Below are 20392 nucleotides of genomic sequence, written 5' to 3'. Positions count from 1 at the left end.
TTTAAGAGAAATGAAAACTTGGTAAAAACAGCATCAAAGTTTATGTTGAACACACTGCTTTTTAGCTAGTGTAAGGTGACAAGAAATAATGATGAAAATTAACGCAAGATCTCAAGAGCAGAAGGTGATATCCCCTTCTACCATTATATGCCTTTGTGAAACAGCTTACATTAATAAGAAAGAATTTAGGATTTAGCTCATGCATTTCATTTGTAAGTCAAGGCAATTTACACTCAGGTATAGTAGGTATTTTCCTGTCCCTGGAGGGCTAACAATCTAAGGATTCCATGTGGCCCAAAGGTAAAAAATAGCATGAACTAAATGATGTGTGTCCTAAGTTTTAGTAAAAGGGCCCTTAAGTTTGTAACTTAGGAAATGGGGGCATAGGGCTAGATTCACTAAGCCCAATGATCAAGTTCCGACTACTTAGCGACTCCTTTAGAACCCGATTTCCCTCCAACCTGATTCACTAACCTCTGTCCCAATCATTCTCCGATCAGTGCATGCAAATGAGGGGGAACGGCATTCAAATGTAGGCAGTAGAGAATGACATGGGGAAAAAAATTTGTCCCTTATTCACTCAAAAACAAGCCCCATACGGACAAACGATACACACACCCAGCAACACTACAAGGCCTTACTTACAACCCACAACATTCACACTCCCTTTCTCTTTTAAATCAAAGTTATGGCTGCTGAACTAGAGAAAGAGATGTTCAGCTGGCAGGGCTTTGTTTATAAATTTTTATCAACACAATTAATATACTACAGCCTAAAAAAAGCAAAAAAAGAAAAAATATATATATAATTTTTTTTTCTAACTTTGTTATCTGATTTCTGCTTTCCTCATCTTCTCAATCAATTCTTTCCATCCACTGTCTGTCCATTCAGGGTCTTCCATTTGCTCTATTACAGTGCCTCTCCCCCCCCTCCAAATTAGTCTGGCACCCATCTTCTTCCCTCCGCTGCCCCACAGTCTGGCATCTCTGTCTTCTTCCCTTCCAACATCTTCTCCCCACTCTCTGTTCCCCATTTCCCTTCAGCGTCTTCTCCCCACTCTGTCTTCCCCAATCTCCATTTCCCTTCAGCATCTTCTCCCCACTCTGTCATCTCCATTTCCCTTCAGCGTCTTCTCCCCACTCTGTTTTCCCCAATCCCCATTTCCCTTCAGTGTCTTCTGCCCACTTGTCTTCTCCAATTCCCATTTCCCTTCAGCATCTTCTCCCCACTCTGCCTTCCCCATTTTTTCCCCTTCAGCGTCTTCTCCCCACTCTGTCTTCCCACTCTGCCTTCCCCATTTTTTCCCTTCAGCGTCTTCCTTCCACCACCACCACCACCCTTCCCTCTCGCTACCTCACCGCCCTTCAGCACCCCTTGCGCGGCCCGAGAATCTCCCTCCCTCCTCCTTACCTTCACGGCGAGTTAGTAAAGTAACTCGCTGAAGCTGGCCGAGCCTGAAGTTGCATCAGAGGAGAAGCTTCCACCCACACACACACAACTGCAGGCAGGCTCAGCGAGTTACTTTACAAACACGCCGCGACGGTAAGGGGGAAGGAGGGAGGGAAATAGATTCGGTAGGTTGGATGGAGGGGACCACATGCAGTCCCTCCATTAACTGCGGGGACAAATCCATTCACCGCTCCACGGGGCAGTGGATGGCTTTGTCCCCGTGCCTGCAGTAAGCACTTTTTCCCTCTCAACCGTTTTGGCAGGCTACCCGCGGCTAGCCACTAGTAACAGCCACCGTGTCATTCTTTAGTAGGCAGGAAGCGATTTACTAAAGAAAATGATGGACACTGACTGGACTGACCAATCCAAAAATAAACGACTGCTGAGGACCAGTCGCTCAGGTCCTTTCTGACTGCCCTGCCCTCTGCCGCCCTGCTCTCTGCCCCTTCTGCTCTTGGCCCGCTCTTCTGCTCTCTGCCCCATCTGATCTCTGACCGCTCTCTGCCCCATCTGCTCTTGGCCTGATCTCCTGTTCTCTGCCCCATCTGCTCTCTTTCCCGCAGTGCAAGTCCATGGTTTTAACGTGCGGGTTTAAAGCGGGATAAAATCACGGGCTTGTGAAAAAAAAAGTAAAAAGCTCTGCCGGGCACGGAGGGCCAGCGCAAATGCAGATCATCTACAAATGGTTTGAGCATGCGTCTGGATCACTATTCAGCGATCCCTGCAGTCAGTTGGGGGCGTGATTCCGATCACCTTCATTTGCATGAGATCGATTTGTGAATTAGTCCCCCGAACACGGATTGGATCCCTAGTGAATCTAGCCCCAAGTGTCTTGTCCATCATCACAACTAGCTACAGTGAACTTTAATCAGGTTTCCCTGGTTCTCAGCCCACTACTCTTACCTTTAGGCTACAACATTATAGACTTGCATAAGAATAGAGCAGATAACTCATATATTTGGATTATTACTTCCAATATTCCCTGGGTTCAGAGAAAAGATTTTTCTTTCAACCATTTCTGCTTAAGCAAATCATACAGTGCAGGACACCAAATTGTGAGAAATGAAAAAAGCAAATTATTTGCAAAAGTTGAAACACATGGACAAGTAGTTACTGATTCAGTGCCTAGATGTCAAAAGCATTCTACTCCCTTCTGTTTTCTTGCAGTAACACTTGCAAAAACAAAAAAATACAAATACCTTACCCTCCCCCCCAACAAACTAAAATACTGTTCTTTATGGTAAGAGATGCATCTAAGAGATGGGTACTGAGATTCAGCCTGATTGAAATGTAGTGCAAAAACAAGATGACAGATTTCTACTATTATCTAAGCTAGAAATAGAAAACACTTACGAAGCAGGTTTTGCTGTACAGATTCTGAACGGTACAAATTCACACTGCTCTTCTTAAAGACATTCTTCAGTAGTTGAGCTCTTTCGGTTAAACTACAATGGAAAACATAAATCCTGTAACATAATTCATTGTACCAATTACAGATGGTAGTTTGAATATGAGGATTTTAAGCAGGATTTCATAAAATTAATCAACATCTACAACCTAAGAGAAATGAACAATTACAGTGTTGATTGATATGAGTTGTCTATATGTAACATTTGCAGTGATAAGAGTATGAATCAGAATACCGTATACCATGGCATACTCACTTGGGGAAATGCATAATCAAGTTTGGGATTTAGTTCAAGGTGAGTTACATAAAGGTACAAAGGGTATTTTTCTCTCCCTGGAGTGTTATAGATCCCTGGGTTCTCCCTACAGGTGGAGGTAAGGATGCGGCTGGGTCCTACCAATTGCGTGATCCAGCAGTCCCCTCCCTCCTTCTGGGCATCTCCCTCTTTCCCTTCCCCTTATTTTCGTGGCAATTTTTAATTTTCTTTCTACAAGCAGCTGGAGTCTTGAAGTCACATGTGGCTGCCGGAGAGTTCTCCTCTGACGCAACTGGAAACAGGAAGTTGGGTCAGAGGAGAAGTTCCCAGCAGCCACACGTGACTTCAAGGCTCTGGCTGCTTGTTGAAAGAAATAAAAAATTGCCACGAAGGTAAGGGGAAGAAAGGGGGGGAGATGCTCGGACTGCAATGAGGGGGCTCCTGGACCACGTGAAGGGTGCTGAAGGTGGGTGAAGAGAGGGGGCTGCTGGACCGCGCAAAGGGTGCTGTAGGGGGGTGGAGAGGAATAGATGCTGAGTGAAATGGGGAAGAGAGAGTGGGGAAAACACGCTGCAGGGAAATGGAGGAGAAGACGCTGCAGGAAAATGAGGGAGAAGATGCTGAAGGGAAATGGGGAAAAGGTGCCTAGCCTGGGCCAATCAGGCCTTAGGATTAGTGGGGATGGGCGGACCCGCTATGCCTAAGGCCTGATTGGTCCAGGCTTCTAGAGCCTGGGCCATTCAGGCCTTAGATTTAGCGGGGATGGGCCGGGAAGGGGCGGGCCCGTCTCATTTCCACGAAGCGGGCCTGTCGGCTGGATGGCAGCAAGACCCATCCAGCCGACCAACATTTAAAGGTTAGTTGGGGGAGGGAGGTTTGTTGGGGGGGGTCATCGTTAGCATGAGGGGTCCGGGAGGTTCCGGCAGGAGGAGTTTGTCATCCTCCTGCCGGCGATTACCAGTTTGGGGGGGGAGGGGTGGTCCGGGGGGTTCCGGCAGGAGGAGTTGGGCATCCTCCTGCCGGCGATTACCAGTTTGGGGGGGAGAGGGGTTCCGGGGTTCCGACAGGAGGAGTTGGGCATCCTCCTGCCGGCGATTGGACAGGCGGCCGCTATACATATCCCTTGCCGCGATAAGTGTAGCGGCCGTGTCTAATCTAACCCGATTCTCTAAGCAGCGTCTGTAACATGGACGCTGGTTACAGAATCAGGACTTAGTGTAGGCCCGATTCTGTATAGGACACCTCTCCCGGGCGTCCTATACAGAATTTGGGCCTACAAGACTAGAAAAAAAATAAAGGGAAAGGGATTGGAGACTTGCATACCACCTTTTTGTTGTTTTTACAACCACACTCAAAGCAGTTTATATGCAAGTACTTAAGCATTTTCCCTATCTGTCCTGATGGGCTCACACTCTATCTAATGCACCTGGGGCAGTGGAGGATTAAGTGACTTGCTCAGGGTCATAGGGAGCAGCATGGAGTTTGAACCCATAACCTCAGGGTGCTGAGGCATAGCTCTAACCACTATGCTACACTCTCCTCCAAATGCATTTGTTATGTTAACCAGATTTTCTATTCCGCCTTTACCTATTCAGTTTAAGGATGGATCACAAGTCAAAGAGGCTGGGGAAATTTCCTAGGAAACTACAATAAACAGTTCAAATCCATTTGACATTACAGGCAAGTGCTAGATGTGGTATACTTGAATTTTTAGTAAGGCCTTTGATAGGATTCTACATAGGTGACTGACTAAATAAACTAAGTACCCTTGATATGGGGGCCAAACGTAACTGGCTGGGTGAATTGGGGCAATATAGATTTGTAGAAAATGGAAATCACCCCAAGGAAATTTATCTGTACGCCGCCTAGGACTGGTAGATAGATGGAATATCTAAATTTTATTAAACTTTATTAAATTTTATTAAACTTGAAAATAAAACTAAACTTGAAAGGGGCGTTACCATTGGTGTGATATAAAAATGGATCCTTGGTCTAGTTCTTTTCAATATTTTTTTGTGATATTACAGATGAGCTGCCCGTTTTGTAGATGATACTAAAATCTGCAACAGGGTAGACAATAGGGTGACAAAATTATAGAAGGATCAAGCAAAACTTGAACAGTTTAAGTTTGGCATCTAAGTCTTAATGCTAAATATGCAGGGCTTTACATTTGCATTGGAAAAAGGAGAATGGAAAAGTATGGGGTGAAGAAGTATTGTGCACAAGAGAAGAACAGAACTGAGGATGATCATTTTTGATGATCTTAGAGGTGGTCAGATGGATAGACAGGACAATAGCAAAAGCCAGAAGGATGTTTGAGTGTTTTAGGAGAAGCATGACTGCATAGGGTGGTCAGTCACAAACAAGTGGTGAGCACTGAAGACTGGGGAGGAGAATAAGGGGAAACATGAGATGGGTGAGGCTGGAAAAAAGGTACAGGAAAAGAGAACAGTTAAGTGGAAAAAGTTTAGGTTGAGGTGGTAAAGGGTTAAGAAAAAGGGTTGGGGAGTGGGTAGATGCTGACTTGACAAATGAGAGCTTGAGGGGTGGGATATTGGGTGGAGACCTGGAGCTTGAATTAAGGGCGGATACATGTGCCTCACCATTTTGCTTAGTGACAGAGCTTTTCCCTCATCCCCCCCATCTCACCCACCCCTGAGTGATTGCTAGAAGAGGTACAGACACCAAATAGAGCACACAGCAGCACGTTATATACAAGCGTTAACAGTAGACAAGGCAAAAGTATTTTGTCATGTAGTAACAGAGAAAATGAGGATATTAAGGATTTGTGCGCCACACTGCAATGGATAAGGCTGATGCTTGAGTAGTTTCGTCAAAGGCATCAAAGACTGATCTTGCAATGAACTTTCTCATCTAAAGAAGATCTGTTGAAAATCAACAAGCTGGTCTCCAGGAATGAAATGTTCAAAGTGAGATAGGTGCTGAACCAATTGTTTGAAATAGGTCATATAGAAATTGTAACTGAGAATGTGGCTAGTGAGCACTGTATTTTGGAATAGCCTACAGCCAAACTTGTCCAAAGTATGACCCTCCCTATCTGGAGGAGTACTAGCAAATGTCCTGGGGCTAATTGATTTCTTTAAAGAAGACTCCACCAGGAGAGACTGTTGCTGCAATTGAGGCTTATCAAAGCCAGGGCAGGATTGTACCCTATTAAGGAAAGCTACTGGATTAAGTAGAGGAATCTCCCAGTTTTTAAACATGGTATCTCACATGAGATTATGGATTGATCTGATGAGAACAAGCCAGCATGGTTTCTGTAAAGGACGATCATGCCAAACGAATCTACTGCATTTCTTTGAGGGGATAAGCAAACAATTGGACCAAGGTGACCCCATAGACATCATATATCTGGATTTCCAAAAAGCCTTCGACAAGGTACCCCATGAGCGCCTACTGAAGAAACTGTGGAGCCACGGGTGGAAGGAGACGTGCACAGATGGATCAAAAATTGGCTGGCGAACAGGAAGCAGAGGGTAGGAGTAAAAGGGCACTACTCTGACTGGAAAGGGGTCACGAGTGGTGTCCCGCAGGGGTCAGTGCTGGGACCACTGCTGTTCAATATATTCATTAACGATCTGGAAATGGGGACGAAGTGCGAAGTTATCAAGTTCGTGGATGACACAAAACTCTCCAGCAGGGTCAGAACTGTTGAGGAATGCAAAGAACTGCAGAGAGACCTGAACAAACTGAGTGAGTGGGCAAAAAGATGGCAGATGAGCTTCAATGTGGAGAAATGTAAGGTCTTGCACATAGGGAAGGGGAACCCCATGTACAGCTATACGATGGGAGGGAGGGTACTGGGGGAAGGCAACCTAGAAAAAGACCTGGGGGTATTGGTTGATAAAACAATGAAGCCGGCGGCGCAATGTGCAGCGACCTCAAAGAAAGCGAACAGAATGTTGGGCATTATCAAAAAAGGTATCACTACCAGAACGAAGAAAGTTATTCTGCCACTGTATCGAGCGATGGTATGCCCTCATCTGGAATACTGCGTCCAATACTGGTCGCCGTACCTTAAGAAGGACATGGCGATTCTTGAGAGGGTCCAGAGGAGAGCAACAAGGATGATAAAGGGAATGGAGAACCTTTCATATGCCGAAAGGTGGGGCTCTTTACCCTGGAAAAACGGAGACTGAGAGGGGACATGATGGAGACTTACAAAATCATGAAAGGCATAGAGAAGGTGGAGAGGGACAGATTCTTTAGACTAGCGGGGACAACAAAAACAAGAGGTCATTCAGAAAAACTAAGAGGAGACAGATTCAAAATGAATGCAAGGAAGTTCTTCTTCACTCAGAGGGTGGTGGATACCTGGAACGCGCTTCCAAGTGAGGTGATAGGACAAAGTCCAATACTGGGGTTCAAAAAGGGACTGGATGACTTCCTGGAAGTGAAAGGGATTGCAGGGTACAGATAGAGGGTTATTTTACAGGACATTAAGCGAATAGGGTATGAGTGTTTTAGGTTAGGATCACTAACAGGTCATGGACCTGGGGGGGCCGTCGCGGGAGCGGACTGCCGGGCATGATGGACCCCTGGTTTGACCCGTTAGGGGCAATACTTATGTTCTTAAACAGTCTTTAGGGATTTGTTCAAAATCCAGGGCATTAAAAAGTTCAGCTCTTGGTTCAGATTCAGACTCCATTCTGACATGAGAAGCTTGAACCATTTGTCTAATGAACTTGGTAAAGTAAAGGCTTTCTGGTGGTGACTTACACCTAGGTGGAGGAGGAGATAGATCTGATGAAAGCCCATATGACTCTGGTAAAAAATATTCTAGTTCAGAGTAATCTTGAGTGGATGGATCGGCATCAAAGTCTTCTATGCCTGGAGATTTAGTAAATCTACTTCTAAAAGAAGTAAGACATTATGAGGTATGGTGGCTATGGCGCCGAAGAGAGTGTTGAGAAGAACTCCTGTCTCCTTCGATGACAGTCCAACGTTGATGATGATGAAGTGCTCTGACATTGGGACCTGGATTTGCATTGAAGAGGAGACTTAGATTCACTACCATGTGACGTTGTAGAGCCTTGCTTGAGCTGGGCCGGTACCGGAGGAGTTGGTGCAGTAGGTGGCATCGATTGGCTTTGAAGCAAAACTGTCAACTCCTTATGAAGCAGCTCGCAAAGTTGATTCTGAAAGGCATATTGCGGTACCGAGGGAGTTAATGGTACCATTGGTGGTGCAGGGTGTTGAGGAGTTGGTAACCTCAATGTAGAGGCATGCCACTGAGGAGACACCTCTTGCAGAGATGGAGAGTGAGACTGCTTACGACGTTGTTTGGCATGCATCAACTTACTTGATGCTGGAGATGCTGGTGATGTATGGTGAAAAGATGAGGCATGGGAATGCTTCCTAGCTTCTTTACCAGATGGTGCTGGCACTGGTACCGAGGAAGCCAGTTTTGATGTCATTGTGGCTTTATTCATATCGGACACGGTGGACATCGTTGATGGATCTTGAGGTCTGAAAAGTTTTCCCTGCTGTAGACATCGAGCCTTTAAAGAGCGTTTTTGTAGCTTTGAGCAGCAAGAACAAGAGTCAACTTGGTGCTTAGGACCAAGGCACTGAGGATACCAATTGTGTGGCTCAGTGACTGATATAGCCCTGTTGCACCAAAAACACCTCTTGGAGCCACCAGAAGGCTTTGACATTGGAGGAAAAAATGCTGATGCAAAATCGAAGGAATCAATTTTTCCTCTGAGGGTTGATTGATCTTGTGACCAAAAAAGATTTGATGCCTTCGGCCGCAAAACTGGTTTGATGGAGGATCAAAGGCCAAAAAACATGGAAAAGAAAAAATTTGAGAAAAAATTCCCAACACAAAGATTTATAAAATACTATCAAGGAAAATAAAAGAAATGAAAGTAACGAAGTGGAAAATAGAATGGAAGGTACAAAACATTTTGTTTAAAAAAAATTAGCATGATTGGAAAGTCTCCAATGATACATGTCTTCTAAGTTCCATGGAAAACTAGGGCTGATGGTCCAATGAGCCGACTTTGGGCAGGAAGGCGGTACGGACAGTCTTGAGACTTCTAAAGAAGTCAAAGTGACAGTACACATTAGCACTGTCTGTCGTGGGCTCCGTGGATGACGTCACCCACATATGCTGCCTGCTTGTCCTGGGATAATATACAATGGTAAGCCAATGAAAATTGCCTTATGGGTAAAGAAGAATTTTAAAGAAAATCTTATATATCTGGGATACAATTTTCATTGGCTAAAAGAGTAATTGCATAATGAAGCATTTTTACAGCAGTTATTTTGAATAGTTTGCAGTCTCCTAAGAGAACAAAATTACCATAATCTCAGAGGATCAAGGTATGAAACAGAATAGAAAGCATTGAAGTTCAAAAAGGAGCATAGGGCAAGTAGATAGTACAGAAGCTGGATCATACTATAACTCTAATTTGCAGATTGAAAAAAAAATGGATCAAAATGACAGCTTAGGCTCTTGAGAAAGTCCACCAGAATATCTGAGGTCCCCTTAATATAAGATGATAAAAACGGAGTTTAACATTTCCTGGATTGAGTTTTAATTTGCTATTCTCTAGCAATTGTGCTATTTTATCTAGGCAGTTATTAAATGCAACAAAGTCAGGGAACATTGAATCTACTGAGTAGAGCAATTGGATATCATCTGCATAACAATTTCCTGAAATGTCACGATTGTATTAAGGTATTAGGGGACTGAGAAACCACTGAAAAAAACAGGAGGCAATAGAGAACTTTGTGGAACACCGTACCTAAGAAAGGAAGGGGATCATGACTGAATCAAGACCACTTAACAGTATCTTTTTGAGAGGTAGAGAACAAACTGTTGCAGCATATGACCTTAAAATCTAATATTTTTCAAACCCTCCAGAAGATAACATAAGAATAGCCATATTGGGTCAGACCAATGGTCGAGTTATCCAACAGTGGCCAATCCAGCGAAGTTCCTGGTAGAATCCCAAATAGTAGTAAGATTTCATGCTACCGATCCCAGGGCAAGCAGTGGCTTCCCACATGTCTATCTCACGATCATAGTAAACAACATGAAATGCAGAAGAAAGATTGAGGAAGATCAGAATAATTTTTAACCTGCTACCAGAACATTAACTTCCATACTAAATCATATCAGAAGTGGTCTAATTGCACATGTTCAGAATATTTTAGAGCTATATATATACCAACCAGAAAATGCAGATTTCCCCAAAAGTAAATATTTAACCATGGATTTCTATTTAAAGACAAAACCAATCTTCTTGAATCAATCATGCAACTATAGACTGCTTACTGACAGGACAAAGCAAAACAAACCTGATCCCTGTCTATGAAGTTTTTCTAAAGCTGACAAGTCCATTTATAAACAGCCACTTAAGTCATTTTGACTGCAATGGGAAACGTGGCTGTTACCAGCCACAATTTTACAGCTATCCATTGTACGAATGTTGTTGGGTAATCTAAGAATTCTTTCATCAGCTGGATTAATAGTTGGTGATTAACAGTCTTCCATTATGTCCTTTGATTGTTAGCAGCACTCACTGCTAGATAACAGTCCTGTTTAAATATAACACTCTGCTCCTGGGTTTTAGTAGGTTTTCTCATGAACTATAAACTAACCAGTATATTTGTATTTTTTAGTGTTTAAGAAAGGTTTGGACAATTTCCTAAAGAAAAAGTCCATAGTCTGTTATTGAGACAGACATGAGGGAAGCAACTGCTTGCCCTGAATCAGTTATCACTGGCTATATTGTTATGTGTAGGATTTTTGTCCAGTATGAAATCAACACATTTCCCCCAAAAATATCACCTGGATCCAATATGTTCTATTCACTGTGTGATTTTTTAGGACGCCTCAGCCCCACCACTCCACCGCTGTAATAGTTTTGTTACCGCGGGAAGATTGTGTGGTGCCTCATCATTGGCTGTCCATTTTTTAGTCCATTTTTTAACCGTGTGTCACAAATATTCCAAAAATGTCTTCAAAAAGAAACTTTTTAGTGCAAATGCTAAACTTTATAAAAGTATAAATATTTACTTATCTCAGCCACCTTGGGAGTCAGACCCGACATGTTTTGCACTACAAAAGTGCTGTTTCAAGGGTCTCCCTACGAGATAAAGGAAGAAAGCTATGATATCCGTACATAACCTAGCCTCTCCCCACCTAACTTAAAATGTATAGTCTTCATTTACTCATAAATTTATTATACAAGAACTCACCGGGGCTGCCGCTGTCATCCGACTCCTATTTCGTTCTATGTGTGATGACGGCGGCGTCTCCCGGCGCCATTTAAATATCCCGTCCAATCATATCCTAGCCCTGCCTTCCTGATGACGTCCACCCGAATTTTAACCTATCAATGTCCCCCATTCTACTTCGCTGTTTAATCCCCGTGGCTCTACAGTGTCAAGTTCAAAAATGTAACGTTGTTCCATTTCATTAAGTTTTATTTGATCTTTCCCACCCTCCATACCCGTAATAACATCAATAAAACGCCATCTTATGTCACCACTCGTATGTTTACGTTTACACCAATGATCTACCAACGGAGCCTGCGTTATCTCATTGTTTATACGTGATTTATGTTCTGTCAGTCTCACCTTGATTTTCCTATTGGTGCGACCTATATAAACAAGATCGCAGGGACAAACTATTGCATAAATCACGTCTTGTGAGTTACAATCTGTATCAGATCTTACCCTAAGTGTCCTCTGTCTCCCTGGGACTTTCCATATGTCTCCTTGAATAGTCAAGGGACACCATTGACATTTCCCTCATGCTGTATGACATCCTCCTCTCTCTTTTGTCCTAACTCCATATCTCTGGAAATTACGTATAAACAATGAGATAACGCAGGCTCCGTTGGTAGATCATTGGTGTAAACGTAAACATACGAGTGGTGACATAAGATGGCGTGTTATTGATGTTATTAAGGGTATGGAGGGTGGGAAAGATCAAATAAAACTTAATGAAATGGAACAACGTTACATTTTTGAACTTGACGCTGTAGAGCCACGGAGATTAAACAGCGAAGTAGAATGGGGGACATTGATAGGTTAAAATTCGGGTGGATGTCATCAGGAAGGCAGGGCTAGGATATGATTGGACGGGATATTTAAATGGCGCCGGGAGACGCCGCCGTCATCACACATAGAACGAAATAGGAGTCGGATGACAGCGGCAGCCCCGGTGAGTTCTTGTATAATAAATTTATGAGTAAATGAAGACTATACATTTTAAGTTAGGTGGGGAGAGGCTAGGTTATGTACGGATATCATAGCTTTCTTCCTTTATCTCGTAGGGAGACCCTTGAAACAGCACTTTTGTAGTGCGAAACATGTCGGGTCTGACTCCCAAGGTGGCTGAGATAAGTAAATATTTATACTTTTATAAAGTTTAGCATTTGCACTAAAAAGTTTCTTTTTGAAGACATTTTTGGAATATTTGTGACACACGGTTAAAAAATGGACTAAAAAATGGACAGCCAATGATGAGGCACCACACAATCTTCCCGCGGTAACAAAACTATTACAGCGGTGGAGTGGTGGGGCTGAGGCGTCCTAAAAAAATCACACAGTGAATAGAACGTATTGGATCCAGGTGATATTTTTGGGGGAAATGCCCTGAATCAGTAGCATGGAATGTTGCTACTCTTTGGGTTTTGGCCAGGTACTAGTGACCTGAATTAGCTACTGTGGAGACGGGCTACTGGGCTAGATGGACCATTGGTCTGACTCAGTGAGGCTATTCTTCTATCCAACTGCATACCCGAACCTTCTTATAGGGTCTTTCAGTACTCTGGAAACTTTCTGCTCAAAGGGATTCAGCATCTAAGTATTTTTAAAGTATTTATATAGCACTTATAGCTTAAGTTGTTTACATTCAGGTACTCAAGCATTTTTTTCCTATCTGTCCTGGTGGGCTCACATTCTTGTATCACCAAAAAACCAAATACAGGAATGAGAAAAAAACATCAAATTCCAGATCCAATATCTCTCTCAGAAAAGACACAAATTCATTGAACATTTCTTGCATCAATGATATTATTCTAACTTGTACTGCAAATTGTATAAAAGGGAGAGCTTCAGATCCCTGTACGTTGATGATTGTTTCAACCGCACTGGAAAGGGAAAAATTCTTCACCGGCTCTTTATCCCCCTCCTCCCTGCAAACTCACTCCTTAAAGTTTTAAAACTTTGAACAAATCAAGCTAGCTAGCTGCAGGTAGGGTAGTTTAACATTGTTAGAATGTCACTGCATCCCTGCCAGTCCTTGCTGACGTTACGCACGCTAAATGCTCACCTTTATAAAAGGATCCCTTAGTCTTAGTAGAAGTATAGAGTTACAATCTGGTCATTATTCAAATCATGTTTCCCTTCCCTCTCTCTTTCTTTCACGCTGTCTTCCTTTTGTTACACTTAGTGATGTCACATCCTGTTCTTGCTCCAGTTCCTGCTCCAGCTCACCATACCGAGACATAGTAACTGCAACAACTGTAAAAGCTCTGTTTACTCATCTGTCCCCCTATTCCTGACTCTTTCCAACTCATCACTCTCCAAACAGCTCAATCATTTGCCCTCTCCTTCTTCTTCCCCCTCCCTCATTCAATTCTCCCCTATCCAGATCGCTCCCACTGTCTTCTCTACAGAGAAAACTTCCTTTTACCTCCACCTCTCCTCCCCAGTCCCCCCAAAATACTAGCACTCCCAACCACTGTAATGAGGTTTCAATGGTATTTAAAATCCTTACCACAGTATTTCCAAACAGTTGTCTTGTCTTTGAAACTAAAGTCATCGTTCATGAACCCGTTTGCTGTCCGATGCCATTTTCTCTCTTCACAGTGCCCCCATTTATTAAACAGTGATAGCGTTTTCTAGCTTTGGGAGACACGCTGAATACTGCGCGCTGTTCCTGGCACTAAAAACTGCTAGTGAAGTTTAGTAAAAGGGGGAAACTAAGGTTCTTCTTAGTCACCATTTTGATCACTACCATCTGCAATATAAACAAAATAAAGCAGCCTGCAGAGGAAAGTACGGTAGCTTCCATCACCACCTCCTCCCACCCGACAATACTACGTCGTCAGTCCAGGACGCTAGAGGGAGGAAAATGGAGCACGTTCACTCCCACCAATCAGGCATCTGTTGCAGCGGTGATGGACAAGCACGAGGGCTAATGAGGAAGAGTGCCGACCCCAGCCATTCACGCATCCTCACGCGTTCTCTCTGCCATGGAAAGGAACGACGGGCCAAATCTCGGCCCAGATTGCAGGCAAATTTAATCACCCCGCGGACCAAAGTTTACATGTCTGGATTAAATGAACAAAGCCAACATGGATGCAAGCCAAGGGAAATCTTGCCTCATCAATCTGCTATATTTCTTGAAGGGGTTAATAAATATGTGGCTAAAGAAGAGCCGGGTGATACTGAGCACTGGATTTTCAGAAAACATTTGAGAAATACCTCATGAATGAATCCTGAGCAAACTAAAAAGTAATAGAAGATTTAAGAGCTGGTTAAAAGAAAACAGAAAATAGGGTTAAATTGTAAATATTCTCAACGGATAAGGGTCAATAGTGAGATCCAAAACAAACCATAAATCTCTATAATTAAAAGAAAACCATGAAAGGGTGTCTAGACAAAATATTCAAAGAGGAAGAGAAAAAGCCTCAGACTCTAAACTGTTACATTATATTGTATGCTAACAGATTATTACAAGGGAAAAGCCACATAGGTATAAAAACCTCCTTTTTCAAAATATTTCACATCATTCAAAAATCTGTACTTGCAAAAATATTAGTAAAGCATCGGACACCAAAATAAGTGCTTCCTGAAGGCTTATGAAAATGTCCATTTCTCTCTACTGGATACCCAGCTGATCTTATAATGAACTTCCAAACTTAATATACAGACTGGACAATGCCTGTTTGTTATGCAGTATGCAGCACATATTGACCTTAAAGCTCGAGATATTGGTGTCACTCTCTCTCTTGCTCTCGGTTGTGTCACTACTGCAGCATTGTGCCATGCAAAGAAATAGTTAATCTACTCATTAAATCTTCTCATGAGCTGCTCCTCAAAGGCTGGCATTGTCAGAGGCACAGGAGAAAGAACAGTTTTCCAGGGAATAATTTTAAAAGCACATATGTTGCCTGCATAAAGTAGATGCAATATGTGTAACACTAGGAGAGATTCAGCATAATAAATGTATGCATATTTCCCTGCTGTTCCTATAACTGGATTTCCTCTCTATTACTGACCGATACATTTCCCGAGAATTTAGGTCAGATCCTGATCACTCCGATCATAAAAAATCCAAAAGAATCCAACAAACTGCCATCAAACTATAGACCTATAGCTAGCATCCTCCTATTTGTAAAGCTGATGGAAGGCCTAGTTAACCAGAACTTAGTAAAGCACTTGGATAACTTCAGCATACTACAAGAGAATCAGTCAGGGTTCCGCTCAGGTTTCAGCACTGAAACTGTTATAGTCTCTCTACTAGACCTCCTTCACAATTTATTCAGCCAAGGCTCTAGTGCACTAGTTCTACAACTTGATCTAAGCAGTGCCTTTGACTTAGTCGACCACGACATTCTAATCGACTGTTTGGAGTCAATCGGTCATTCTGGCAAAGTGTTAAATTGGTTCCAAGGTTTCCTGAGTAAACGATCTTACCAAGTCCACAGTAACAACAAACAATCCTGCAGATGGACAAACACTTGCGGAGTCCCGCAGGGCTCCCCTCTATCCCCTACCCTGTTTAACATCTACCTTGCCCCATTGGGAAGTCTACTGCAAAGCTTAAATGTCAAATTCTACATCTACGCAGATGATATCACCATAGTTCTTCCCCTCACAAACCTAACCTCCGAGACAAAGAATCACCTGGCATTCCATAAAAATTCTAGGAGTGACTCTCGACCAATACCTTACTTTAGACGCTCACACGGATCTACTGACCAGAAAATGCTTCTCAACATTATGGAAGCTAAGAACCATCAAAAAATACTTTGATGCAGCATCATTCTTTCTACTGGTACAATTTTCTATTCTAAGCATGCTGGACTATTGCAACATTATTTACTTGGGATCCTTCAAGAAAACCCTTCAAAAACTCCGAATTATTCAAAATTCGGCAGTACGTCTGATTTTCGGTTTAAAAAAATGGGAACACATAAGTCCCTATTATCAAAAACTTCACTGGCTGCCCCTTGAGGCTAGAGTAATATTTAAATTCTCTTGTCTCTGTTTCAAATCAATCTTTGGTCTGGCCCCTATGTACCTGGTCTCCCATTTCAATTTGGGTTGCACTATCAGGCCCACACATAAAATCCACTTATTTACACACCCAACAATAAAGGCCTGCCATTACAAAAGATTCCTGGACAGAACTCTAGCCTTCCAGGCAGGTAAACTGAACGACTTGCTGGGTAACATTATCATGCTCTCCTCTTCCTATCAAGGTTTTAGAAAATTAGTAAAAATGAAACTGTTCAGCCGATTTGTCACCTAAGAATTTGTTGCTCATTATCTCTCGTATTCTGTATACCGAATTCATAACTATGTCGCTGACTGTCCAGCTCTTCTTATTTGTACTTGCTTTCAGTGTACTTGTATTCATTGATTCTATATGGTAACTATGTCGCTGACTGTCCAGCTCTTCTTATTTGTACTTGCTTTCAGTGTACTTGTATTCATTGATTCTATATTGTAACTTATCGCTGACTGTCCAGCGCTTCTTATTTGTGCTTGCTTTCAGTGTACTTGTATTCATTGATTCTATTTTGTAACTTATCGCTGACTGTCCAGCTCCTCTTATTGTAAACCGCCTTGAACTACCATGGCTTTGGCGGTATATAAGAAAATAAATTATTATTATTATTTGTTTTCTGTGCCTGTGTGCCCTCCTTATGCAACCTTGTTTGTCATAGGTGCTCAGCCAATGAGAGCAAGTTGCCTAGACTTTGTGCTTTCACCACAAAGGGCTAATAACACTGCAGCTAGAAATAGCCAGGGTCTGATGTACTGCTACCCATTTTGCAGGGGTGGCCCATGGAAATTGTGGGACTATGTGCAGAGATTTATTGTAGACCCTGATTTGCATGTCAGTAGAGCTGAAATTGGGTCCATGCGCAAAAAGGACTGGCCCTAACTGCTCAACAGATTAGTTTGAAAGATCCTCAAACATATTAAACCAATTTAAGAGTCACAAAAAGTACAAATGCTATGGTCTATAGGGGGGAAAATCCTATTTGTCATTTACAAAGCCTTTTCTTGACCCCCCCCAAGGTTATCCTTCCCCCTCTTACCTCTCCCCACCTGTGTGCTCTCTGTGAATCCTCCCACTTGAAACAGATGTGGCTCTACTATCTTACACAAATACAAGGATTATTCCACCATAGGGTATTTTAGGAGAGAATGGTATAAAAGTAAAGAATAAGTATATACAGTATGATGCAGTAAGAATTTAGTTAAACACAAAGAGGAGGAGGTCACTTGGGTCAATGATTGAAAGTGTGAACTGCTAAGACTTGGTATTGGGTTTCAATATCCCTACCCAAGTAGGTTTCTGAGACCCTTTACCTTCCATTCTCTCCTAAAATACCCTATGGTGGGATAATCCTTGCATTTGTGGATGGTCTCCAATGAATCCCACAAACCATCTTCCCTGATTCTTCATTGCTCTACTATCTTACTCCAAATGTTCTACCCTATTTTCTCCTATTGTAGTCCATTATGAACCCATGACTAAAAACCCCAGTAAAAACAAGTAAAAAAAAAAAAAGTTGATAAGTTAGTTCTCTCTCTACTTATCAGATCTGCTTCAGTCCTTTAAAAACACACCTTGAAACTTGCTTGGACTGTACAGTCTCAAGCTTACAGTTCTGTAAAGCCTGTGTTCAGGATATCCATAATGAATATACAGATTAATATTTAGGATCTGATTCTACAAATGCCGATGATAGGCAGCGGTAGGCATCCTACTGTCATCTCTCAGCCAATTGAGATGCACGTTAAAAAAAAAAAAAAAAAAAGGGAAGGATGCCTACATTGTAGCCGTATGTCACACATCTATGAAGACAAGTAGGGATGCTTAAGCACGCCCAAGGCGGGGCATGGGCATGGTTTTGCCCAGAAGTGGCCTTGGGCGTGCTTAAGCATCCCTAAGGAGCAGATGCCTTAAATGTAGGTCTGCAAAATGTTGGTGCTGGGCAAAATGATAGAGACTATTATAAAGAGAAATATTTTAGTAAACCAAAATACAGGCATGCACATTGCAAAACCTTTACCCCTTCTTTTATCAAGTTGTGCTAGAGATTTTTAGCATGGGCTGGCGAGGTAAATGCTCTGACACTCATAGGAATTCTATGAGCATTGGAGCATTTACCTCGCCGGCCTGTGCTTAAAACCTCTAGTACAGTTGATAAAAGGGGCCGTTAGTGTGGCTAGTGCAGCACATTAGTGGGTTTGGCTCAGGTGTAAATTTTGTAAACTCTGATGGAAATTTGTTACCAGTGCTGGTGTTATGCCTATGGCCAGGGGGTAACTGAAACTCAACATACTACGTAATATGTCTCCTCAAGTCTGCTTATCTGACCTCCGTGACCTGGGGGTTGCCCAAACAACATCAAAAGGACAGTAAAACCAGATGGGAAGCTGGTTTCTGCAACAAGTATCTGCTATCTTGACCTCCTTGACCTGGATGTTGCCAAAACAACAAAGAACAAAAGACCAGGACCAGCTGTTTAGCTATGAACTCATCAGTTTTCATCCTATATAAGAACGGAATTCTGCCCCTAACATTAGAATCCAAGACGTCTAAAGGGATAGTCTCCCGTGTCCACCTACCTATCAATTGCAGGGATTCCCAATTGTGAAGATGGTCATTGCCTGGGATTACGGTGATGCTATTTTATTCTTATATTCATATATATATATATATATATAATAAAGGGTTATTGTTTATGCTTTTATATTGTCTGTGTGCTTTTCTGAGTGTCACTGATCATCCCATCTGACAGAAATAAGTGGCGGAACAGCTGGGAATTCAGGTTATTTTCCCTTCATTTCTGAATGTCACAACTTATGGATGGTGAATGTAAGGCAACTGTGATGCCATGTTTTGAAATTAGCTAAGACAAAATTCTCCTAGCATCAGTTTTAGGTATAGATAACGTGACCATTTATTTTTTTCATCACCATAGTGCCCCCAGTGTCTCCTTCCTATGTCCTTAGTGTCCCCAGCGCCCCTTCCTATGTCCTTAGTGCCCCCAGTGCCTCCTTCCTATGTCCTTAGTGTCCCCAGATCCAGTGTCAGTTCTCCTTTGTACTTCTGTTCCAGGTCTCCCTCTCTCTCTCTCTCCCCCTCCTCTGTTATGCTCTTCCTCAGGGGCTCTCCCCCTCTGTCTGCACCTCCCAAATGTCCTGCTTCTGCCTCCTGTCTTTCCCCTTTGGTCCAGGCCTTTATCTCTCTAGTCTTTCTTCTACTTACAATCCCCCCTTCTCTGCCATTTTCTCTCCTTCCTTCATCCTCCTTCCTATGTCCCCTCACTGCCTTCCAGCATTTGTTCCACCCCGTCCCAAAAAGCCTGCCGGCCTACCTCCCCCAAAGCCAGTCTGCCTGTCTATCTCCCCCAGAGCTAGCCTAACTGTCTACCTCCCCCAGAGCCTGCCTGCCTGCCTGCCTCCCCCAAAGCCAGCCTGCCTGTCTCCCCCAAAGTAAGCCAGTTTGCCTGCCTACCTCCCCTAAAGCCAGCCTGCCTGCCTCCAAAGTCAGCAAGCCTGCCTGCCTGCCTACCTCCTTCCCCCCCGCCCCCCCTACCGCGGAAAACAAAAGCCTCCCTCCAGGCCCGATTTATACTTCCCCCATGGTCCTCCGCCGCTGCTCCTCTGCTTACCTCCCTGATGCTAATCACGCCCAGAAGCTTTCTTCCCAACATCAATTCTGACCCGGAATGTCCTCTTCGACGTCAGAGTTGACGTCGGGAAGAAGGCTTCTGGGTGCGAGTAGTGGCAGGGAGGTAAGCAGAGGAGCAGTGGCGGTGGACCGGGGGAAGTTTAAATCGGGCCTGGAGGGAGGCTTTTTTTTTTTTTTGGGTGCGGAGGCAAGTACTGCAACAGAATTAAAACATGACTGGAGCAGATACACAGGTCAGTGGTACGAACAGGGTTGAGAGACTGGGTAAAAAGACATGTAGAGGAGAAGGGGCAACATCTCTGCTGTTGCTAGAGATGAAGATAACTGAGCAGGCTGGATGAACAAACTA

At 43.2% G+C, this 20392-nt stretch overlaps 1 protein-coding gene across 6 annotated transcripts in view; it reads right to left on the bottom strand.

The window, feature by feature from the left end:
• The window catches only part of ATP8A1 (ATPase phospholipid transporting 8A1), a 449033-nt gene that overhangs the window by 1240 nt on the left and 427401 nt on the right, over window positions 1–20392 (bottom strand). For all 6 annotated transcript variants that reach the window (XM_033946346.1, XM_033946365.1, XM_033946336.1 and 3 more), the window contains one exon: window positions 2803–2894. In XM_033946346.1, the coding sequence (XP_033802237.1) occupies window positions 2803–2894 (92 nt within the window). The remainder of the gene's footprint in view (window positions 1–2802; window positions 2895–20392) is intronic.

Source organism: Geotrypetes seraphini, chromosome 1 (assembly GCF_902459505.1).
Source record: "Geotrypetes seraphini chromosome 1, aGeoSer1.1, whole genome shotgun sequence".
NCBI lineage: Eukaryota > Metazoa > Chordata > Amphibia > Gymnophiona > Dermophiidae > Geotrypetes > Geotrypetes seraphini.
This window is presented reverse-complemented; position numbering and strand designations above follow the sequence as displayed.